At 50.3% G+C, this 25,149-nt stretch overlaps 1 protein-coding gene across 1 annotated transcript in view; it reads left to right on the top strand.

The window, feature by feature from the left end:
• The window catches only part of LOC149334794 (uncharacterized), a 147,662-nt gene extending 122,513 nt beyond the window's left edge, over window positions 1–25,149 (top strand). The window contains exons 47-49 of the mRNA XM_089551404.1: window positions 18,471–18,608; window positions 22,065–22,157; window positions 25,006–25,149. Of these exons, the coding sequence (XP_089407530.1) occupies window positions 18,471–18,608; window positions 22,065–22,157; window positions 25,006–25,143 (369 nt within the window). The 3' untranslated portion in view covers window positions 25,144–25,149. The remainder of the gene's footprint in view (window positions 1–18,470; window positions 18,609–22,064; window positions 22,158–25,005) is intronic.

Below are 25,149 nucleotides of genomic sequence, written 5' to 3'. Positions count from 1 at the left end.
GACCCTCATGCCAGTGTTGGTTGAAGAGGTCCGTGAGTGCCTCGACGGACTGATCTTCGAGGTTACGAAGCATCTTGTTTGTGATGTGGTCGTCGCCAGCGGCCGCGGTGGTTTTAATCTGGTTGAGGGCGGCGCGGACTTCTCCTGCCGTGATGTCGGCGTCCATGTTGGTGTTCTGAGCACCCGTGTATCCTGAAGGGATGGGAATTTCAGTGGAAGTATTGATGTATTTGTCTTTCGGGGTAGCGAGGAGTTCCTCATTTGTTCCATGAAAAGCGTGTATGACACGGGTGAGGTTCTTGTGAGATGTGGATTTGGTGTGAGTTGGGTCCAGTAGATGTCTGAGCAAGAACCACGAATTTTTGCATCCTAACTGGCCGTTAAGACGGTCGCAGGTTTGATGCCATTGCTCCTAACTAAGTTTGATGGAGTAAGCTTCGATCTCTCGCTCGAGGCGAACGAGACGGAGCTTGAGGGGTCGATTGTGTTTTTGGCGGAGCCAGCGAGCGCTAAGACTGCGCTGGGCCTCCCACATGTGTATGAGTTTGGCGTCGGGAGAGGGGCCATCCTCGTCCTGGGTAGTCGTGGAGGTGGCATTGGCGGTGTCTTCGAGCAGCGAGTTTGTCCATGTGTCCAGGTCGTCTATGGGGGCCGAAGTGCGTTTGGCGCGCACGTATCGGAAGGCGTCCCAGTTAGTGTGCCTGATTGTTCGGTTGGGGGCTTTGCTGTGTGTAGCCGTGAAGGTTGTGCTGAGAACATAGTGGTCGCTACCTATGTTCATGCCGAGGTTTTCCCAGCGTGCGTCTGGGATGTTGCGGGCGAAAGTGAGATCGGGGCAGCTGTCCTGTGAGACACTGTTTCCAATCCGAGTAGGCCTGTCGGGGTCTAGGAGTAGTGTCAGGCCCAGTGTTTGGGCTGTCTCCCACAATTTGGCTCCCTTACGACCGCATGCTTTGCGGGGGTAGCCCCACTCGGTATGCGGCGCGTTGAAGTCACCTAAGATGAGTAGCATCCCTGTTTGTGCAGTCGCGCAGGCCTTACGAACGAGGGTTGCCACTCGTGTGCTTTTGTCGCTAGGGGGGCTGTAGACGTTGAGGATGTGGAGCGGGGCTTGTGAGCGGCTGTTCGGTAGGACAAAGTGTGCGGAACCTCGGGGTAACTAAGGTCTATATGATTAGCTGCTAAATTTCGGTGGACCAGGATGGCGGTGTTGGGCCGGTGGTCTGGTGTCGTTTGTTGGCTATATGCGGCGTAGCTGGTAAGTTTCGTGTCCATGTAGGTTTCCTGAAGTGCGATGATGTGGGGGGTGTGCGGCTGGGCCTGCAGGGTGTGCTCCAAGGCGCGCCGCTTCGCCTTGAAGCCCCTGCAGTTCCATTGCCAAACTGTGAAGGGGGAGCTAGCCATCGCGTTTCCTGTAGGGTTCGGGGCGCTGTGATAGCACGACGGGTGCTTTAAGAATGCCGCCTGCACGTGAGCGCGCGGTTGCACTCTCCGACGTGGCGACAATAATGGGTGCTGGGTAGTTAGAAGGGGTTGTCGACTTTAAGGGGGTTGCGGATGTCGGGGGACTCGTGAGGGTATCGAGCCTGGCATGAAGGGTTTGGATGTTGGCTGCCATTGTGGCGGAGCTTTCTACTAGACGGTCAATGGTGGGGGCGAGTCGAAGGAGGGCACCCTCGAATTGGGCCATTCGCGTATCACCTGCCTCGAATTTGGCATCTATGTCTGCTTGTGAGGAGGGGGGAGGTGCTTTACGCTTCGTGCGCTTAGACTGCTCAGTGTCCATGCGTGGATCACCTACGGGGTCGGATGTGGGAGCGTGAGCCACCTGCTGCGGTTGCAATTTAGGGTTTGCCTGTGCTGATTTTAGGCTATGAATTTTAGCGTTTGCTTTGGCCAATTGTAGCTGTAGTTCCTTGACCATGTCTGCCAGCTCCCTTACCTGTGAATCTGGTGGAGAAGCGGTGACTTGTGCAGGAGTCTTCCATCCAACTTGTTTGGCTGCTTTGATCTCCGGCCGGCCTTGAGAGCTGACCCGAGAGCTGCGTGAGGCGGATGTGGAACGGCTGCTAGTGCTGCTGGAAGGGCTGTCGCTGCCAAGCGCGGGGAAGGAGTCGTCCCGCAGTAGGTTGTGGTCACCGCGTTTGCGGTCTCGGGACCGGGACTGGCGTCCGGGGTTTGCCGAGTTGGAGCCGGTATCGGTGTCAGTGACCGATGGGGAAGACTTGGGCCGAGTGGAGGACGTGAACCGGTATTTGCAGCTTCTGCTGCCTGTAGGGTGGGCACCTTTGCAGACGATGCATGAGGCTTGGCACGTGGGCGGTTGGCCAGCTGGAGGGTCATGGGCTGCGCCACAGCGTCGGCATGTTGGTTGTCGCGGGTGGGGGCACACATCCGCCCTGTGGCCTAGCTTCCGGCAGTTGAAGCATGCCTCCGGACGGCTTTTGTAGGGGAACACCTCAAAAGTGAAGCCGAGGTACCTCACGTAGCGGGGTAGCTTGGCATTAGCGATAGTCACCACGAAATGTCGTGTGCGGCCCATGCGGCGTGCGGCGACTACGGGGAGATCGGGGTTTCGAGCTTGGAGCTCAGCGAGGATCTCAGCGTCGGTCTCGTGACTGTAGGCTCTATATATGATTCCTCGCACGGAGTCATCGGGGGCTGGGGCGTACGTGGCTACCAGGATGGCGTTGGAGTCAATGGTTAAAGTTCGGATTTTAGCATACAGGAACGCCCGTTCTTTCTCCGGTGTGCTGATGGTGACAGTGTTGTTTATGGGGTGGACGCGGACTTGGTCGGCGATGATTGCAAGGCGGCCGTCGATCTTGGCGGCGTTGTAGATGGCCATCGCCAATTTGGCTGGGCCGACTGCGTTGAGGTCGACGGTGCCTTGCGGTCGGAAGACGATTTTGTAGTCCTCTGTAGGCAGGCGAGGAAGTGGTCGTCTTTTAGTTGGCGGTGGTGGACGGCCGCGGGGTCGTTGGTCTGACAGGACAGTGGTGGCTACGGGCGTTTGGGTGGTGGCCGGCGGCGTTGCCGGTGGTGGCGGGCGTCTGTAGCGGCGTTGCATTTCGAGTGCCGTCCAAGTGCCATCGGCCAGCTCCGCGGCGGTAACATCCGTGCCGGTGACTGTGTACTGCATCTTTAAATGCAGGGAAGCGCCGTCGAGGCGAAGCGGGCGTCGCCGCCGCAGGTGGGAGCAGAGCACGCACTAGGCGTGCTGAGCCGTTAGGCCTAGCTCCCGCGGTCGGGCGTGGCCGCAAATCGGCCGTAAAATTGAAGGCACTCGCCTGAAAGTGGTTAAAAGTCCCACAGGTGACACCGGATCGGTGGCGGGCCGTCCTGTGAAAAATTGGTGGCTGTAAATAGCCGGAAACTGGTGAAATCGCAGACCGCATATAAGATGCGTCCGCTCGCTCCGAGCGCAGTCGGCGTTCTCTCGCCTCTCTAATTTTCTCGAGGCGAGGGAGTTCTTCCCCCATTCTCTCATCGGCTTCCGACGCCGCGTCTGTGCACACGACATGTTTCTGATTCTCCAGCACACCATTCTGTCGCCTACCCCCACTCAAATTCACCCACTCTGGAGACGTGCCCTCCACGTGCGGCCTCTTCCAGCAAACATGTCACATGAAGACCATAATGGTCGACGCCTGGCACGAGCGGAAGCACTAGCCCGACATTATGGCAACAAAACAGGTGTATACTACGTGGACGCATCCGGCCCTCACCACGGTACACGGCCGGGATAGTTCACAACAGGAACACAGTTAACGACCTCACTTTCAGAGCCCGAAGTGCAACACAAACAGAAGAGGTCGCGATTGCTCTCGCGGCCTCACATTCCGATTCAAATACATAATCACCCACTCGCGAGGGGCCTGTCGGAACGTCGAACAAGTCTGCACTCCCTTCCTAGCCTATCGAATATACCAAAATTGCATACGGCATACGGACCCCGCACACCGTTACCTTATATGGGCCCCTGCTCATCAGGGGTTGGCAGGAAACGAGGCAGCGGACGCAGCCGCCCGCGTGCTCTCACCGGGCTGTTTTCTCCTCCCCACCTGATCAGGAACCCGATTTTAATCCGGTCTACACGTTCAAATATATCACAACCTACTATCAAGATAGCGATCTCCTTTACCCTAGCCCATGTAAAGGCCTCAAGAAAGCGGATGAGCGGCTCCTTCTCCGCCTCTTCACCAATACATTGCTGTGCCCGGCAGCACTAAAACATTTCGACCCCTTCTTTAACGGCAACTGCCCGCACTGTAGTGCGGTGTCTTCGGACACCTATCACATGGTGTGGGCCTGCCCCTCCAACGCGGCTATTCCCCCCATCCCCAACCCAACCCGGTGGGGACTGGGAGGCGACCCTGCTCGCCTGCCACGACTTACAGGCTCAACAAGCCTTAGTCGGGCGCGCCCAGGCGGCGGCCACCGCCACTGGGGTCCCATACTAGGGACCTCCACCTAGTGTTTGTAAGGATCAGTCCCTTAAGGGCTGATCCAAACATACCTCCTGTCCGATGTTTTTACCACCACTACCACTTGTGACCGTCGATGTTCGCAAGGCCTTCGACAGTATTTGCCACGAGCGCATCCTTTCCCAACTCAAACTGTGGCCCCCGCATGTACTTTTATATCCGTTCATTCCGCTCCAAACATGTGGCTCGCTTTCGAATAGAAACCCATCGCCTTTAGCAGTGGAACGCAACAGCGTGTTGTAGCGCTATCTGGGAGTCCACGGAACGCCACCACCCGTTCGGCGTGATGTCTTGGCCTTTGAACGCTAAAACGCTATTTAAGGAAATCGCGCAGTACTTGTCACCTCGTGAACACCTGAACCTCACCGGTGGCACACATCAAGGTGCTTCTCTCTCTGCTACCCTTGTCAATCATACTATGGCCCCTCTCGCCTCCCAGCTAGCTGAAATTCCCGATCTGGTGTTCGTCTGGCTCTCCCGGTCACGTACAGTCGGGGACAAGTCTCCGGACCACGTGTTCCTCAAACAAAGCTTATAGCTCTACTATCAGACAGCGGCTAGAGACCGCACTTGGGGAGATGAAAGAACAGAAATTTAACTCTTACTTCCACAAGCGTGGTATCCAGCCGCTGACTAATAGCAGAGCTATCAGCTTCGTTAGAGGAACACGTGGTCCGGAGACTTTTGTCCCGGACTGTACAGGACACTCTGCAACGTGGCCTAGATCTCATTGACTCCTTTCTCACCACCGCTGGCCTCTCTCCTGCTCCTGGAAAATCCGAGCTTATCCTTCTCAACCATTCCTCATACCAGCGCTCACACAACCACTTCGCCTCTCTCAACCTTTCTGGCTCTCCCATTCCTGTCGTCACGCAGTGCAAAGTTCTTGCATGCGGCCAAGAACGTGCACGCCCTCCACCACGCTGTCACCACCTGCCACTCGGTAATTCACCTCCTGCGGCGCGTGGTCACTCGGCGCTCATGGTCCACGAGGCTCATGCGTGCGAGTTGCCCACGCGCTGGCCCTCAACAAGGTCTTGTACTTTGCACCCTACATATGCTTCAATGAGACTGCCCTTGTGGGCCTCTACAAGGCAGCTCTCAAACTCCAGATCACTACCTCTACCGCTAAGATCTTTGCCACAGGCCTCTTTCATCCTCTCCGTTCTCTTCTGTCTCCATTGTGACTCGCAGCTTGCCCGGTTTTCCCTTACCCGTCAGGGTCAGTGGTTACTGACTCAAGCGGGTATCTCGCCCATTCCCATGGCCCCTTTTATCTCTCCTATTCTAACCCCGGCTCCCAATCTTCGTATCCTCCCCCTCCCGACCAGCATGTGCCCCGTCCTGCACACCGGCCGTCGTCATGCGGCCAGGGTGTAGCCGACACCGATGCCTCCTTCGTGGGTCCTCGAGGTTCCTGCGGCTACGCCTTGTACCACGCCCACCTCCACGCTTCTCAAACCCACACCAGCGCGCCGTATCTACACCCTCCGGATACATTGTCCCTCGAGGTGCTCGCCATTGCGCATGCCCTCAAGTCATTTGCTCTCCTTCCCTCTCTTAAGAGTACAGTCTATTCAGGCTCACAAGCCGCTATACACCACATACAGAAACGCACCATAAACCGTTCTCTCCAACAGGTCGAACGAGCGGTCTCCGAGGCATCAGCGCCATGGCATCACTTAAATTATGTTTAGTTTCCTTTCCGTTCGTGTTTACAGTCTCTTCCCTGCGCTACGTTACGCAATGAACAGGCGAACGGCAAAATGTATAGTGCCGCCCACCACGAACGTGCCTAAATAGTTCGTAAAAGCGAAGAGCGCAAAGAAAGTGCGATAGCAACTAGGAGACAATCAGACGTCGTCCTTTCTTCGCCCGTTAATCAGCATGATGAACCAGTGGAATAGGGGAAAACATTAACGAGACGAACTTCAAAGTAAGGAAAAACTGGCTGAAGATTGTGCAGCCATGTAGAGCCGATGTAAAATCTTGGATGTGGGGAAACTGCTAGCGGTCAGGGATTGTGCCCTTGTTGTGGGCCCGGTAATCGCCGCACGGCCGCCAGTCGCCGGTCTTTTTGGGCACCATGTGGAGAGGCGACGCCCAAGGACTGGAGGAGGGGCGGATGAAGCAAAGCTCAAGCATATACTCAAATTCCTGTTTGGCGACAGCGAGGCGATCCGGTGCGAGGCGACGAGCGCGAGCAAACACGGGAGGCCCAGTCGTCACAATATGATGAGTCACGTTGTGAGCGACTGGCGCTTGGAGGGACGGGGGTCGGAAGACATATGGAAACTCAGCAAGGATGCTGGACCAAGGGTCGGAAACGGTGCTGTGCGCCTGGAGGAGCCGGAGTGGTGGAGCGCGGTAAGAGACGCCTTGGACGACTAGGCTTGTTTCTGAATCCAGTATTCTGTTTTGCCGCATCTCAACTAGGAGCCTGTAGTGCCATAGGAAGTCAGCGCCGATGATTGGCGTGCGCACGTCCGCGATAATACCCAGCGAAAAGTACGGCGGATCAGAGGTCAAGCGTTAGACTTCTGGCCGTATGTCCGTATGGTGGATCCGTTGACTGCGGTCAGAGGAGGAGAGTCTAAAGGACGGCGCCGCTCAGCCAACGTAGGCGGAAGAACACAGATCTCGGCACCAGTGTCGATGAGGTAGCGTACTTTGGTTACACGGTCAGTGACGTGGAAAAGGCGACTGGATCGCGGGCCGAGAACACCGGTCGCCTTCAGTGTTCGGCCGGACCGTTTCCCGCGAAGGAGCAGAGCTGGCGGCAGTGGCGTCCGTGAGGGCCGTAGTGGCGGTGGAACCAGCAAAGGGTCGTCGAGGGCGAACGATTGCCAGAAAAACTGGGGCTTCTACGGCGGGGTGGAGACAACGAATGCGGCCGGCGAGCACGAAGAGCTGCAACTTCAGCTGTAAGCTGCGCCACCTGCCGGGCTAGCTCCTCATGAGTAGCAGTGAGACGGGTATAGCAATCGTCAGGAGCTGGGCTCGATAGCTGAGGGGCAGGAGGGCGATGAAGTGTTGCAAGGGAGGGAAAGCCGACGTCCATGATCTTATCCGCAAGCGTAGCCAGGCATTCCAGGGTCTGAGACTAAGACGCGCTCAGGATCATGCGCACCTGCGGAGGCAGGCGCTGCAGGAAGAGTTCCCGCAGGAGCGTGCTGTCGTGGGGAGTAGCCAAGTCTCCAGCCAGGGTGGTCATGCGACGCAACAGCTCGGTAGGTTTGCGATCTCCAAGCTCTTCTGAGGTAAGGAGCTGCTGCAGGCGACGCGGCTCCGTTTCAGAAGTTCTCTGGATGAGCATCGCTTTGAGATGATCGTATGGGCGATCGGCAGGCGGAGAGCGCAAGACGTCGCGAACAACCGCAGCAGTAGCAGGCGTGAGCGCACCAATTACATGGTCGAACATGGTCACCTGTGACGTGATGCGGTCCCGGCGGAACAAGGCCTCGATTGTGACGAACCAAAGTTCCGAGTCCGATGACCAGAAGTCGGGGAGCTTGAGGGTGGAGACCGCGGACTCATGAAGTGGCAGCGTGCGAGGCGACGGAGACGGCACAGGAGTGGAGGGATCCATAGCCAGGGCTTACACGATGGAAGGTAGGCGGGGTCTCGAGCTCCGGGCAGCGGTAGGCCTAGCGAAGCGGCTAATGCAAAGCGCAGGGCAGGAGCAGAGAACGAAGACGCGAAGTCCGGGTCACCAAATTTGTGGAGACGAATCGTGGGCACCAGTCATCGTCAGGTCTCCACAAATATATTCGGCTGGACGCGCTCAGCCAGGCTGGGATGGAACAGCGCTGCGCCGGCCTTGCAGTTAAGCAGCCATGAAAATCCAGTCTGCGCGTGCTTGGCAGGCGTACTGGGACAGTCGTCGTCTTCGGCTGCCGGACCACGATGGCACGCTACAAGACCAATGACCATCCCGAGTAGAATGGTGGCAACAACGACGCGGCAATCGCAGCGGCGGCCAAAACCTTTTCCGCACCACTTTACCTGCGTGTGTGGCACTGGTGACGTCACCACAGAATGATTTCACACATTATGAAGTACTAATTACTAATGACAAATTACTAATTAATGGCTGATTACTGGTTAATAACTAGTAATTAACTGCTAATCACCAGTTCGGTGTGATGCCTTCCCTCTGAACGCTAAAACGCTTTTTGAAAGAAAATGGCGCAGTACTTCTGTCTTCTCGTGGACACCTGAACCACACTGTACAGTAAGGGAGGAAGTCGAGGCGAAAATTGCCACCCTTCACATAACCCCTACTGCCACTTCGGAGGAGGCCGAAGAGGCCGCCATTGACCTGGCCATCACCCGCACGGAGGCCCGATACATACTGTCAGATTCCAAAACTGCCATACTAAATTTTGCTCGCGGGAGAGTTCACGTCCCTGCATTTCGCATACTGGACTCCCTCGCCGCGCACTCGCCCCGCCATGTGGAGCTGATATGGGTGCCTGCCCACTCCGGGAATCCCGGAAACGAGGCCGCCAGCGCTTTAGCCCGAGCTTCTCTCAACCGGGCACCGGCGGCCTCCGACCTGGGGTTCTCGCGGGAGCGCATGCACTCATTCAGTGAAATGACGCAGGCCTACAAAGCCGAGCGTCGGCTCTACCCCCCACCTCATCCTTCCCTCGACAATTACCATCAGACACTTTGGAGGCGGCTCCAAACACGCACTTTGCCCTCCCCTTATATACGCTCGCGATATCACCCAGTCCACACGAACCCTTCCTGTACCCTCTGCCACCACCCCAAAGCCACTCTCGACCATATTCTTTTCCTCTGCCCGGCGGATCCTCCCCCGCGGGGCCTGGAGCACCTTACCACTTGGGAGGCTTGGGAGACCCTACTGCGCTCCGAGGACCCGGCCAAGCAAGCCATCGCCACCGGCCGGGCTGCCAGCGTCATGAGCCTCCGGGACATGAACGTTTGAGTGCAGTGGGGCCGTGCGGAGGCCCAAGGACCGACGTGTCCAAAACTCCCTTGTTACAAATAGTTTTCATCATCATCATCAAGAGAAAGAGGGCCCGTAATGAAGAAAATGAAAAATGTATTTGAGGAAAGGAAATTACGTAGTAACTGTCTTAAATATCTCCGGGGCTCCGCGAAACCGCTCACAGCGTAGTGTTGTTTCGGCAACAAAAGTAGCAGCCTGAATACGAAGAAATAGAAATGAACTGAGGCGTAAAAATAAAATGTGTTGCTTTGTGCCCACACACAGTGCCCAGAGGCCGAAAGTGCATAAACCAACCAACCTTTTTGTCAAGGCAAACGGCGCGAATAACAGAGGGAGAGCAACTAGGAGAGTACCAGACATCGTTCTTTCTTTTCCCGTTAACCAGTATTATGAAACAAAAAGCATTCGTTGCCTCGAAGCCACAGTGAACAGAATTTCAAGACGGCCGGACAAAAGCGGTAGGCTTGTTTATCCGGTTTGTCCTCTCCTGTCAGGGGCTCTTCCAGATTCATGTTGTACGTCTCCATCGCTTACCCAATAGCTGTGCGATATTTTTGCTTGGAATAGTTTCCAACACTGTTTGGTACGAGCGCTGCTTGTTTTGAGTGCTGTGAGACCGAAACAGGGCGCAACTAGCTCAATTGTTAGTCTGTGCTAAGCTACGCTCAAGGGCAAGCACATTTTCACTCCACACTGGCTCTCACACTACCACACCAACAGAACCAGCAAACATTCTAAAAGCACCGGCACTGGCATAATCTAGGCGGATGTGGAGCTTCTCAGAAGCAGACTTGATTTTTGCAGCACAGTACGCGCCTCCAGAATGGTCGCTCCAGTACATTGCAAATCTGCACTCTTTATGGTCTCCTCCGGTGGGTTCCCTCTGTTCCGTCACTGGGTAGCAACGTCACATGGGCAATATAATGGAAACAATGTCTCTTTTGCAGCTGATAACTTTTGATGGCTCATTATGCATCTTCCTGTTCGTCTAGAAATCGTGATGCCAAGCCCTACATGAGCTGAATTCCAGCAGCAAAAGGGTAGACTTGGAAGACCGCCTAGAAAAGAGTTGAGCTGTCCACCGCTGGGGATAACTGACGGCTAGCAACCCATATAGACTGCCTTTGCGTCATTGTTCCCGAAGAAGCGCAACGTGCTGCGGGCATTCCTGTAATTAGGGCTTCGACTCGGGTCTTTTTAGCGCTTTAGACTTTAGTCTGAGAGGACAATCAAGTGTGTTGTCCGATTCTTGTGCCACATGGTGTCGCGTGCGCCCACGACTGCTTCTAAAAACACAGGCAGTAAACATCTTAACAGGTTTTCGGAATAAAATGGTCAACGATTTGGCCAAACATAATTCTTAAAAACCAGCACAACGGCACTTGGCCACAAGGTGAAGACTGTATCAGAGGTGAAAAGGCAAATGCGGACGAAACAGAAATTTACGGGTTTACGGACATTTAATTTCTCCGTTACCAGAAAAGTATTGCCACGATTGATGTGGATCTTGAAACACTGCATTAGTGCTAACGTTCTGAAAAGCCTTAAAGTGGAATGAATCTGGGCGATGCTGAGTGCTGTGATGGTATCTCCCCGGCTTTGAGGTGTCTCGAGTAGTTTCTCCGGAATTACTTCACTATCAGCATAACTAGCTCAATGTAGGCGAAAGGCCTCTATCATATCTTTCCAATTAACCCTCTTCTGTAGCAGCCGGGGCCGCGTTATCCTCACAAACCGCTTAATCTCACCCACCACTTACTTTCGCTAGTAAGGCATTAGCCCACATTTATACTTTGAGCAATTCTGGTCGCTGCGCTGTCATTAAGTGAATCCAATTACGTTAGCCTCCAAGAGGGAAGCAGATAATGCGCCCCACTAGATTCTTGATTAGTTTTTCTATCATGGATATGCGATCGCTAGCTGCCCTGAACAAAAGTATGCCCTACACTACACAAACCATACCACTTTCAGCGCCTCTCTACCGCTCTTCAACACTGATCATGTTTTGCTGTTCTCTTAATACCTCCTGTAGACAGATGGTGAATTCTTGATACCTGACACCCTCAGTATTGAACTAATGCTACCTACATGGAGGACTACGGTGCCTGTGCAGCCTGTATTGATGAAACATAAGGCTCTTATAAACCCTGATTGACGCCCCTTTTTTATGTATTAAGATGTTCCAAGATTATAATACGAACATAAGGTGTTGCGAATACAGGGTGGCTAGTTTTTGTTAGTCATCTCACCATCCTTGATTTCAGCTGTTCACCAGGTGCTTCTGCACTTTCCAAAGCTCCCAAGGCTTTTTTTATTACCTCTTTAGTTAGTCCCGATCAGGCTGATTTGATCAAATTCATTGCAACCATTCATTGCAGCCACACTTCAGTGTGCAGTGGAAAACAAAATCATCCTCTTATCGAATGTCGGCGATGTCAATTTGGTTTCCGTCACACAACCTCTTGTAGCCGCACTTCTTCAGGATAATGAACTCCTACGGAGTATGACAGCTACTCATGTTCATGCCTTTCGCCACAAAGGCTTCCTGCGTAAAAGAGGGCATTTTTATCTTATCGACATAATTATCACCAGCTTATTACCCACTTTGGCAAGGTGTTGCCAACAAAAACAAGGAGGAAAGCCATTTTTTTTGTCCTAGACTCGTGAGTTGTGCTTACAGATTTTAGACACAACATTGCAAGTCAAAATATTAAGGCAGAAGCCTTTAATGCCTCATCGTTTTAAGCAGGAGCTGTCGACAGAAATGTCACGCTTTTCAATTGGTCTAAACGGTCGTGACGTCCCAGTGCGCGAATTTTAAACGGGGCGAATTGTACTTAGGCTTCTAACCATGCAACCAATTAAAGGGATCGTATAGTGATGCTCCAAGTAAGTTTGACTGAGTTTAGTTAATTGCTTACTTAAGGAATTAGTCTAATTAACCTTTCTAGTCAGACCAGGTAAATAAAACCGACTAGGAAATTGGCCCAGCTTGGGAATCGAACCCCGGCCTCAGGAGTGCGAGTCGAGCACGCTACCACTCCGCCATGCCAGCTCGACGCACTGGAATGAACAAAGGTGCTTCTAGTGAATACGGTGTCTTCGTTCACTCCCATCTTCCTCCCTTCCCGTTACGGCGAGGTTTAGGTGTTCACCGAGATATGAGAGACAGATACATTTCCTTTCCTCAAACAATTTACCGACGACAAAGGCGTATTTGTCCGCGTTTCAGATTTGTCCAAATTGTCGTGACTCCACCGCGCGCGAATTTTGACGGGTGTCCACCGAAATATGAGGCAGTTACTGCGCAACTTCCTTTCCTCAAATACAATTTTCATTTTCTTCATTACGGCCCTCTTTCTTCTTTCACTCACACTTCCTCCCTTCCTGTACGGTGCGGCTCAGGTGTCCACCGAGATGACAGAGAATTACAGCCCCATTTTCTTTCCTCAGAAAACGTTGCGTTCAAAGGGCAACGCATCGCGCCGAACGGGTGGTGGCGTTCCTTGGACTCCGTGGCAGCGCTAAAACACGCTGTCGCGTTCCACTCCTAAATTCGAAGCTTAAGCGTCATTAATTGGCAGTTAATTAATGCACCAACAAAATATACAGTGAATAATCGCGTAGCAGAATGCAGTACTCAGGCTTTCGCCTTTCACCACTTTAGCCGCTAAAGTTCCTCGTAATTTTTCACATAGCGTTGACGGTAGTCCAATGAATGAGGAAGTACCCACAAGAAACAGGTTTATTGTTTTATTAAAGTTTAACGCCTCAAAACGACTCGGGCTATGAGGGACGCCGTAGTGAAGGTCTCCGTAACTTTCGACCACCATGGGGTTCTTTAACGTGCACTGACATGACACATTACACGGGCCCCTAGAATTTCGCCTCCATTGAAATACAGTCGCCGTAACCGCTGAGCCACCGCGGCGGGCAACACAAGGAACTGAATGACTCTGTGGTAGCGAAAGCAACAAGCGTATTCGATTGCCGTCGAACAGAATGCCCGCCGGTACGGTACGCAAAGTTACCAAAAAAGCCTGGAACAAAGTAGAACCGACTCCACCTAAATGCGGTCAGTCATAAATCTGCGCGACTCTTGCATCACAAACAAAGGGATACTGCCGCGTGCCAGCAGCTATGAACAATGAACAGTATTGCACGCGAAAAATGGACTGAATGCGTATAATATCAAAACACGGCAAAAAAGCTAAAGAAAGCTGGCGCGCGCTGCTGCACAGGACCCCACAATTTACATAGTGTAGTTCTGGTGCAGATCTCTAATGCTTTGGCAACATGTGCAAGTGATGTATAATAGCAATGTCTGGTCTAAAAACCTAATGAAAATTCCACAGAAATAGATGTACTACATTCAACTTACAGCACAATACGAGATGCACACTGAGATGCACACTACTGCACTGAGTGCAGTAGAAAAATTGTGCACTGTTCTGGTTTTGGTCTCCGTGCCAACAATGATCATTCATAACTGCGATAGCAACTGATACGGATGACAGAAGTAGAAAGGGTAGTAGTTGCTGTAGAAGCACTGCAATTTAGCATATTTCACACCCAGAGAGTTAAGCTGCTCCCCAGGTGGTTGAAATTGTGCGGAGCCATTCACTATGGCCTCCCTCATAGCCTGAGTCGCTTTGGGAAGTTAAGCTCCGTAAAAACCAAAAATGAAACCGTTGTTTTTCGTATATATTTCGTCCTGTTGGATACTATATTTCAGTGTTGCGTTTCATTTTAACATCGAAAATGGCAGCTGTCCACACATCTCTACTTCGTGAAACACTAGCTTGTAACTTAATTACACAGCTGCGCACTGTACCTGTGATGCACCATACAATGATTCAATTTACTGTGCCTAATGAACGCTTTTAATTCTTTTATGCCGCCGCGGTGACTCAGTGGCTATGGTGCTCGGCTGCTGTCCCGAAAGACGCGGGTTCGATCCCGGCCGTGGCGGTTGAATTTCTTTGGAGGAGAAATTCGAGGCCCGTGTACTGTGCGATGTCAGTGCACGTTAAAGAACCCCAGGTGGTCGAAATTTCCGGAGCCCTCCACTACGGCGTCTCTCATAGCCTTAGTCGCTTTGGGACGTTAAACCCCATAAACCAAACCAAGCCGAAACACGATGCGAAATTCAAATCAATTTCCTATGTTAATTTATTTTTCTGTTTTCACTGAAAGATCTGCCAATGCGGTTAAAAGCTTGTTAAGCGGCGAAACCTCAGAGCAATAACGGTAATAGAATACACAAACGGTTGTTAACGAACACCTGGAACAAGTCCAAAATTGCAAACTTATTGTGTTCTGGTTTCTATAGATGTGTACAAAGTGTTAACAATATGTTTTTCTTGTTGAACTTGCTCCATGTGCATTTTTGTACGGTGATGACTGCTGTATCCAATTGTATGTGTACTGTCTCCATGTATTTTGTAACCTGAATTGTATTTTGTAACCTCTGCTGTTGTGCCCAGTGGGGCCAGGGCCTCGTCAGGAGACTTAACTCCTTTTGTCCTGCCCCACGGGCAGTACCATGTATTGCCCATTCAATAAATAAATAAATAAATAAATAAATAAATAAATAAATAAACAAATAAAATTCTTCGCCTTTTCCGCTTCTTGACCACAATCACAGCAAGAAAAACAAACAAAAGGTTCAAGAAATGAACGATAAAAAGTGGGCAACCAAAAACATTCTCCGCCCATGTCATATTCACTACTCTAATGATAAAAATACTTCCCACTTGCCGAAAATAAACGAACTGGCATTTGTTGTTGCTAGTGGCTATTTATTGCGAATTAAAAAAATGAAGGAACAAGTGTTGCTAGCCGCGGCATCTGCGATCGAAACCTGGCGCACCTGAGCTGCGGCTAGCGGGAATATAAAGGGGGAGTGATGGAAGAAGGGATAGGGGTAGGGCGGCAGTATACACTATGTACAAATACAGGATATTAAAATAGAAATAAATGTGGGGTACTGCGCCGCGCAAGGTTAAGAATACGCGGTCGTGCGAATTGCGTAGTGGAGGGGGAGTGGCCGATCGCTGCCCACGCGATGACTTTCACGTCGGCAAAGGTGGGTTGCCCTGCGCCAGTCGGAGCATCGCGCAGGGCGCATCAACGCACGCGCACACTCACTTAATCGTAGCAAGCCGGCCACTCAGGGTAAATATTCATATGCCGCGCGCGTGCCGTGTCCTATACCGAGAGACAAACAGGAAAAACGCACGCTCACGGCTCACTGCACAAAAAGCTGGTGTGGGGCCGGCCAGCTGTAAAGCGTCGGAAGGTAGCACACGCGGAGCGTTTCGTCACTGCGGGTAACTACCTGGCGCGGAAAATACAGAACGTGAAGCCCGTTTTCGACGTATACACAGAGGCTCACCATAGTACGCTCACGGGTGCGCGCACTGCCCTGCGGCCAGAAGACCGCCGATACACTGTCCAGGATGAGCCCCTGCTCCCAGTCGACGGCAAGCACGTCGCGACGCGGCTTGGCGAGAGCGGTACAGTGGCGGGGCAAGTGCTTCAGTGTTTCAACTGCACCACAATCGCCACACACGTCGCTTGCAGCTAGTCCATGGCGCACCCCTCTGTGCCCGGGCCACATGCATACGGAAGCGCTCAGAGGATCATCGCGCGCTGCAGCCGTGGCAGGGAGCGGCCACTGATGTTGTCGATGAGCTCCCCTTGTGCGAAGCGCGGGTCGACGTGCTGCTGACGGAGGTGGTCGATGACCGCTCGCATGTATTCTAGTGCCAGAGGGAAATCGCAAAAGGTAACTGCTGCACTGCAAAAAGCGGGGTGCTCTGCTTTCCCGCAATGCCGACGAAGTCTCTCTGAAATGGCTAGCAGTTGAACTAATAATTTTTATTGACTTTGTAGGCATGGCAATATACGTGCTGAATACAACACTACTACTTTGCAGGTGGAATTACAGAAGGTCTTTGGTAAGCTATAAAGTCGGGATTGATGGTCGCCTTAGAACAACACCACCCGATTCATAAATAGCAACTATGTCCTCTTTGCTAAGCTGCCCGAACAAGATGACCTTTCGTCCGAAAGCAGTAATTTCCTTCACAATTTGCTCCCAGGCTGTTGTATGGGTAGGGACTGCACATCGTTGTCTTCCTCCGTGTTCGTGTGACTGAAGGCCTACTAAGTGAGAGCTGCTCTGTCGTTGTTAGTCACCCAACAGGCTGTGACACTAGGAAGTGCCCTTTCCACAAGCTACTGCGAGCTGCGTATCAGTTTATAGCGTATCATTTGCAGCAGGAATCACTTAGGCAGTATTGATGTCTTCACTCATGGTGATACTAACCCGAATGGGCTTCCGCTATCAATAGCGGGGCGTTTGAAAAAAATTGCGCTGGTGCAGTCGATGGGTGTCGTGCAGTGACTGAATAAACGACGCGTGTCGCCTTGGAGTTGTTAGCCCTCGGCTAGACATTCATACATCGCTAGGAAACTCATACCAGTCCTGGTGCAATGGTGCAGTACTTAAACGATGCATCACTTCCCTGTGATGACGGGGTTTCAGAGACCCGGACTGCTCTTCATGAGCGACCTTTTGCGACTGTCACCTGCCACGGTGGTCAGTTCGCTTAGTCCGGTGGGAAGGTTGTGGCGACACCACAAGGTCACGTGATTTAAATGGCCCACTTAGCTGCGAGGCTTCAAATAGTCGATGCCGGCTGCATCGAACAATTTTTTACGACATGTGGGTACCAAAGCTGTTGCGTGAAATTTGTGGACATTATTAAAAAGGTAAAAGCGTAGCCGTGAAATAAATTGCTGTGCACATTAGCAGGGTAGACTTACGTGTGAAACTTTTCTACTTCATGCCTTTCGTACTTTGCGCCGAAAGGCGCAAGACATCTATTTTTAGCCATTGCATTTACATCTTCAGCGGAAAGGCTTTTCACACCCACCACCAAAGCTGCCGGCCCTGCAAGTGAAGGATCAAAAGCAGTGTCCTTATTTTCAGCTTTTGCAGTTAACAGATGCTGCAATTTTCCTCCTTGCTTCGCTCTTTTTCTAGCCCGAACTTCGAAATTCCTAATACTTAATCTGCATCCATACACTCAACTATATTCTTAAACTAGTGTGAAATAAATTGCTGTGCACATTAGCAGTTGCTACAATGTGAACTAATCATTTTTATTGACTTTGTAGGCATGGCAATACACGTGCTGAATACAACACTACTACTTTGCAGGTGGAATTACAGAAGGTCTTTGGCAAGCTATAAAATCGGGATTGATGGTGGAAGTGAATGTGTATTCACCTCATATACGAGGTTTATGTTACAGAATGTTTGTATGCGCTTGCTCTCTTGACCCGGCAGGCTTCTGTTAACCGGCAATCTTTAGTTAAAGAACTACTCTTCAGAAGCATACCTTCATAAAATCCGTCCTGTTAAGTGGGCGCTGTGGCCCGCTTTAGCAGTTGAGCCCGTTATGTGGCTGGCTTTGGGTCAGCAGTGGATCGAACACCAAAGCCCTGAAAGAATAGGTGTGGTCACGGACACTACATCTGGCGATTGCTTGGCAGTCTCTAACAATCTGTTTATCTATCGCGACTGCTTTAACCTACTGGCGTGGGCTGCCACATGGGGCGGCAGGAAAACTACTTTTCAGAAACATACCTGCCTAAAATCTATGTATTTAACTTACACAGGATGATGAGTCATACATGAATAGCGTAAAGCCTTCATTTGTACCACATTAGCTCGGCGTGAAGTCGTGCTTGTTTATCCATCGTAGCAGCAGTTGGGATGGTGAGTTTTGCATGCCAGTGCCGTGGTGCGTCTCTGCAAGAGCCTCATACTGACGCGGGACTATTCAAGCTGGTCTTCCTGCATCACTGCCGCCCCACAAGCGACACTGCACAGAGTGTTGAGACTAGGCTAATGCATAGCAGGCATGTTATAAATGTTTGTAATGCTCTTAAATGCTGCTGTAAACCTGCAAACCATTTTTTACCTTTTGCAGGACCTCGCACGAGAGGCGAATAAGGTACTACCGCAGTCGGTTGCACTGAGTACCTCAGTTGGAGTGGCTTCTTTGACCCACTTCAACAAAACTGGCAGAGGGGACTGCAAAAGTGCAAATCTCCTCATCGACTCTTCGGTAAGAACTAGTGAATGCAGGAGGTTCGTCGTTTGCATACTGTAAGCAAATATTCGAAGAACAGAGGGGTGTGAGAATATTATTCTACAGGGGTGGTTATAAAGTGAATAATCAGGGACAAGGGTTGCGACAAAAAATAGAATACTAGTTCACTCTTCAAAACGTTTCGAAGCAATGTGGAAATTCCCTCTCACTTCATTCATTTTATGGTATTCTAACCTTATGACATAGAACACTATTCATAAAGGGAAACGGCCGACACTCCAGTTTATGCAGGTTTATGCGCTCTGGACTTGATCATTCTGAGCGACAGCACTTGAACGCATCGTTGAAAGCAGTTAACCCACGATATTTCAAGGCATACATAAAGAACGTGTCTGAGAACCCTGTTTTAAAGCCTTCAGGATACAGATGAAAGGGAAATCTCGGGCGTTACTGTACGTACAAGTATTCCCCCGCTTTTCCATATAGTATGCACTGTGCAAGAGCGTGATACTTTAAAGAAATGCAACAGCGGCGGAAAAACACGTGCACGCTCACCTCTGCGAACGATGATGCTGACCTTGTCTTTATTTTTAACCTCGAGCCTACACATAGAAAGTAGAAAGTGGTATTTCCCTACACATTCTCTCTTGCCCTATCATGGCCGAGCACAAATTGGGGCTTCTTTAAAGAACATTTTTCTTTACAAAAAAATCTTCGTTCGCTCGCTTTGCTTCGCGGCATGAAAAAAAAAAAAAACGAATGATGCGTCAGTATGTCACTGTATTTCGTCTGTTGCAGATCTAACGATACAGGAGTGCAGAAACATGCCCTAAGTAGCGAGGTTCTAATTTGACTATGCTCTGAGCGTAAACTAATGCTGTTTTACTATCGAAGTTGGCTAAAATGTCATAAAAGGATTACCGTTAAAGAACTCCAGGTGGTCGAAATTTCCGGAGCCCTTGACGGCGTCCATCATAGCCTCACCAACTGACCGACCGACCGACATGAAATTGCCTTAACGGGGAACCGCAGTTCGCAATTGGTGGCGAAGGGCTGAAAGCAGTAAGAGAATGACTATTCTGGGCAGGTAGCGACCGCTGATCCGGATCATAAGGGGCGCGGTGATTTTTGTACAGATCTAAGAGGCGACGGCAATATCAAAGGCAACTGTTTCCTTTGTATACGGATGGACTCCGTCCTGGTTCGTAACGTACTTTGCTGTTCCTTCAGGAGCACAGTTACTATTGCACGCAAATAATTGCACTACTTTTGCATTAATATTGCACACACAGACTACAGTACGAGCTTCACTGCGGCTTTGGAAAGATTCTTTCTCCTGCTTTCAACTAGGATATCATTAGCTACCTTAAAGGTGCACTGAAGGTGAATATGAACTCGTCTTCTTACCGCGGGAATTCGATATACACATTCCGAGCATTCTTAGAACTTTCAAGATAGTGTTCTGTGCAGCCGATTTCTTGAACTTGCTACGGACGGTAGGAGTCAGCCAACCTTTCAACCAATCCCGTGGGGGCCTCTCGCTCTGCCATCGGCGGAGTGATACGTAGCGATCGGAGACAGCTGCGTTGACGCGTATTTTTATTTCAATGGGCCCAGTGCAGAGCTGTTCAATTCTGCACGCCAAGGTAGCCGACATCAGGAAGTTTAACATGGAGAAAATCGAGCAAGCTTTAACGAGCGGAGTTAGCTTAAGAGCAGTAAAGAACATAGGTAAAAACCAGATGTATCAGCTAAGAGGCAGAGGGCAGTGTCATTAGCAATATGGATAAGATAGTTAAAGTAGCCTAATAGTTTTACGCACGTCTACAGTAACGAGGGTACTCAGAACGTTACTGAGAGGCAGTACAGCACAGCAATGGGACATGCTGCCAGAAACGAAGGAGGAAGTTAAGAAAGCTTTAGGAGCAATGCCAAGGGGAAAGCTGATAGGATCAGGTAACAGCAGATTTGTTGAAGGACGGAGGAGAGATTGTCACCAACCCCTATATATATAGCCTTCATTGATTACGAGAAAGAATTTGACTCAGTGGAAACCTCGGCTTGGAAGAACGCTAACATGATCTTATAAGAAGGAAGACCATGAATTACAAATCAATCAGCGTACTGTCCATTGTCTACAAGGTATTTACTAAGGTAATCGCTAATAGGCTCAGGGCCAGTCAACCAAATCATCAGGCAGGCTTTCGTAAAGGATACTCGACAATACATCATATTCGCACTATCAATTAGGCGATCAATTAGGTGATAAAGGAATGCGCAGAATATAGCAAACCACGATATATAGTCTTCATTGATTACGAGAAAAGATTTCACTCATTGGAAACCTCGGCTGCCATGCTACCATCTCCATAGTCAGCAATGAAATTCCAAAAAATGCGTCAGGCAGGGAGACACGATCTCACCAATAGAAAATACCTAAGTAATCTGATTAGCTGATGACATTGCCTTGACAGGGAGCCGCAGTTCGCAATTGTCGTGAAGTTCTGAAAGTAGGAAGAGAATGTCTACTCTGGGCAGGTAGCGACCGCTGAAGTAGAATAAGAGCGGGGGGGAGCTCATATAGCAGGTTCTCTCTGATCATGGCAGTTTACCAATATTCTTCATGAGAAAACTATACACCAAATTGCGATTACGTAAAGCAGACGAGAGATAGGCATTCCATCACTCGTCACCCCAGCGCAAGAATTTTTGAGCTAGCGTCAATCACGCTCCTCTCCTCCCCCCTTAATTCGTACGCACGGAGCACAAAGAAAAATAAAGAAAACAGCTCTGGGACTGGGCCCCGCCCAAGAATACGTCATTCGCTGACACACCCTCCAGGCACCCAGCAGCAGCGTCGGCAGCGTCTCTCCGGTCTCTGTTCGCCTTCCTGGATCACGACGCGCGTCGGATTTCTTTGCTTCTCACTGCGACAAAGGCACTGCGAGTTGTTCCCGAACTGCCGACAGAAAGAGGTGTTAGAGGTAAATTGAAAACATGCGTGAAGGCAATGCCCTGGCTCGCGCTTGCCCGAGGGAATTGCGCGGCGGCTCGAGCAGACGATTTTCAGGGCTACTGGGAGCGTGCCCGTGACGTCGTGGCTGCCGTGGCTCCAGCGAATGACAACGTGTGGTGGCCTGCCGACATCTCGGGACTAGTGACGTCTATTTTTTTTTCGCCGTTTTTCAATATTCATAAGCCGGCTCAGTTCCGAAGACTCATACTTGGTGTGAATGTGTGTATATCCAGGCTTAACAAGAGCTAAGCCACTCCGTAATTTTTTTATCTCGCCATGCTCTGCCGATTATTCTGCCACCATGGCAGTGCAGCGTTCGTGCACGTGTCTCATGCACCCTTTTAAGGTGCCCGGTTAGGCGCGTCGCCATCGAAAGGATCGCAAGAAGCGTTTCAGCGGACGGTCATTATGACACGTAATAAATAAGACATTACACGTATTTGTATATTTTACAGATATGCGCACGACGGTCACCGACTTCACTGGACCGATTTATATGCAAAAAGAAATGGTACGGAGCGGAAACAACAGAAACGCTAAGGGAGATGGTAAGAAAGAACATTATTCTGATTGTGTGGTAAGCTTCACCTGCCACCATGGCAGTGAAGCTGGATATGAATAGCGGTGCGTATGAATAGGTAATCGAGGGATGTACGGTAAGCTTCCCCTGCCACCATGGCTGTGAAGCTGCATATGAATAGCGGTGCGTATGAATAGGTAATTGAGGGATGGACACTCCAGGCAATGTAGTCTTAATAGCCCTCCGCTATGTCGTTAAATGGCTGTAATTTCTGATTAGCCCGAACTCAAGCTCAATGCAACGTTTCTACAACACAGCTTGTGACGGGAATCACTGTCTGTAGCAAACATTTGAATATAGTGGTCCCAGAAGCCTGACCAATGGAGTCGCGCGAGGTAAAAAAAGTGCATTTTGATAGCAGGGAGTGCTCAGTAAAACACCTTTGTTGCTTTGCCCGAAAGTGTTAAGAGGACCCTAGAAAAACACCCTATTATCCGAGGTCATGAAGAAAATGAAGCACTCTTTTACCTCGACAATGGTCGCACATGAAGCAAGCATGGAGGCACCCCAGTGAATGGCGTCAAACGTCGGTGATGACATTGGGCTTAATTCACATCCAGTGGCTAGCGTGATACCGCGGGGGCTTTTAGGTACACATGTGCGTGTAGCAGAGCGTTGAGAAAAACTTGGCTCTGAACAAAGCGGCAGCCATACCCAATAGGCGGGCGTTGCGAGTTCGTGAAAACCCCAGGGTAGTATAACGCATAATATTGTTACGAAGACGAAGACGACAGTGGCGCGGAACGGAGCGCTCGCGCTAGGCCCTCGGCCATTAAACCATATCATCTGTCATCATGTCCTTTTCCTAGGCTTGCCACCTCGTAATATGACCATGCACATGAACCGAAGAGAGTAAGAGAATCTGGATATTCGTAGATTTCTGTGTGGAGGCTAAGGGTGCAAGAGTAAGTGCATGCGTAGGCCTTGGCCTCTTCATCAGAAGGAACAGTGGCTGCGTAGTGATGGCGTCCCCGGGGTAACAGTGCTCCGAGGCAGGTGCGCCTTCGTTCCCTCTACGACTTGATCGCTGTGTCCCTACCAGCCTTGCTTGCTTTTCGGCTTTATGCCCATCAGGATCTTCAAGTTTACCGGCCATATCCTTCTTGTGATGTACTGATTCACACTCCTTGCGTTGTGCAGTTTTTTCTCCGACTTCTGTCGCCATGATGCCTCCAGCCGGCCCTGCCACCTCTGTGAATAGCATGTCTAATGTCATTTCATTGTTTTTTTATGCCTTCAGCTCTGCCTCTCTTCTTTCCCTATGGGGGCATTCATGTGGGTCTCGCGTTGTGCTTTGTGCTACTCATAACAAGGGGTCATGTCTGCCATGTTAGGAGGGCTTCAGTCATTTCATGCAGTGTGTTGTGTATTGCCAGCTTGAGTAGCTTTTCTGACGGCGCGTTGATTCGCCGAGGGCTTTGTATCCCTTTTTATAAGGGAGGGTTTTCAATCTAAGCTGCGTCGCCACGTCCACAATTCTGCTTATTGTGAAAGCCTGTACTATCTGCAAGGTGTCATTCTCCTCCATGCGTCTTCTCTTCTTAAGCATTCTGCTGATCATTCCTGCTAGTTGTTCTCTCGTCTCTGCTAGGAGTCTTGTTATATCTTGATTATTGTTCTTTGCGATAGTCAGCCAGAGGATTTCGGCCCGTGGTACATTGATGCATTTTTATTAGACAAAAATAACAAGCATCAAATTAACCCTGATCCATTTATTAAGCCTATCACAACGCGACTAAGTAGCCTTCGTCACGCGCATTCTAACACCGTAGAGCACTAGGATCAATTTTCTAAAGAACTCTCTCCTTAACAGTAGGTTACATTTTACGGCCTGAAGTATATGTTAAATAAATAACTAAAAAAAGCGATTTTCCTCTCCACATTCACCGATCGCTGCAACAATCTTTTTCAAGTAGTCAACATATCGCCACTCTGCAAAAAAAATTCAGCTTAAGTGCTACATATTTAATTGCAGGATTTGACTTTTTCATAAGAGTTTTCGCTTTGGTACACTTTTTCATGCACATCTATTCCGGAGTCATGGAGAGATCATTCTCTGGGTCGAGATACTATTATACGAAGGAATTTGTGCGTCTTGCGCTGACAATATTCTGTTCTGGCATTCGGTATACCATTATCTCCAGTGCCGTTTGCGCAACTTCCAGCAAGATAAAAGTGCAGAAGCATGATGCTGTCGGAATACATCTGGAAGGTACAGTCTAACTCCGCCGTTATGTATTGTTTGTTACTTGTAGCACCGGTGGGTCAGGCAGTTAATTCTATCCAGCGGGTGGGGAAGGTGTTTAGAAAGCTTGGCATCCGGGATGGGATTGTGCAAGTCTGCGGCACGCACAATCCCGAGCATCGGGAGATGCTCGGGAAAGCTTACTAATATTTCGTACAGGCCATGTCTTTGTCTGCATCGAGACTTGAATGTGTCCTCCCAACCAACACAACTCTACTGTACTCAGAAGAATGAATGTTCGAACAAAAACAAGCAGAAATGTGCGCTCTCCAGACAGCACCATCGGAGGTGCGGTCACTTGCCGACCGCTCGCTAGAAACCGTTCTCCCGATCAGTGCATAGTGCTCAGAACATTCATTGCAGCGATCTGATGGAACAATTCCCTCCTTTTCCGAAATTTCTGACTCATTATTCAAACTAATTAAAACTTTAACGTTCTGCGCGTCAATAAGCTCATTAAGTTGTTAAATGTCGAAATGCATTCCAGCGTCTAGATATTAATCTAGCGTGGTGACGCAATCTTCGCTATGCAATGAAATGTCCTTGACGCTAATGTATTCGGTATTTTCAGGCGAATCATGCACGCTCCATGAAGCTATTCCATTGCGCCGTCACCGACGTCGAGCTCTACGACGATATAGCTGGGTTCATGATCCGTAATATTTCTTCTTTGCAATGCGGCCCAGAAAACCAAATAAAAGTGCCCTGAAGTCCA

The sequence above is a fragment of the Amblyomma mixtum genome, chromosome 7 (assembly GCF_055824585.1).
Source record: "Amblyomma mixtum isolate Tamu chromosome 7, ASM5582458v1, whole genome shotgun sequence".
Taxonomy (NCBI): Eukaryota; Metazoa; Arthropoda; class Arachnida; order Ixodida; family Ixodidae; genus Amblyomma; species Amblyomma mixtum.
The sequence above is the reverse complement of the archived record's forward strand: the minus strand, read 5'-3'. Positions and strand labels throughout refer to the sequence as shown.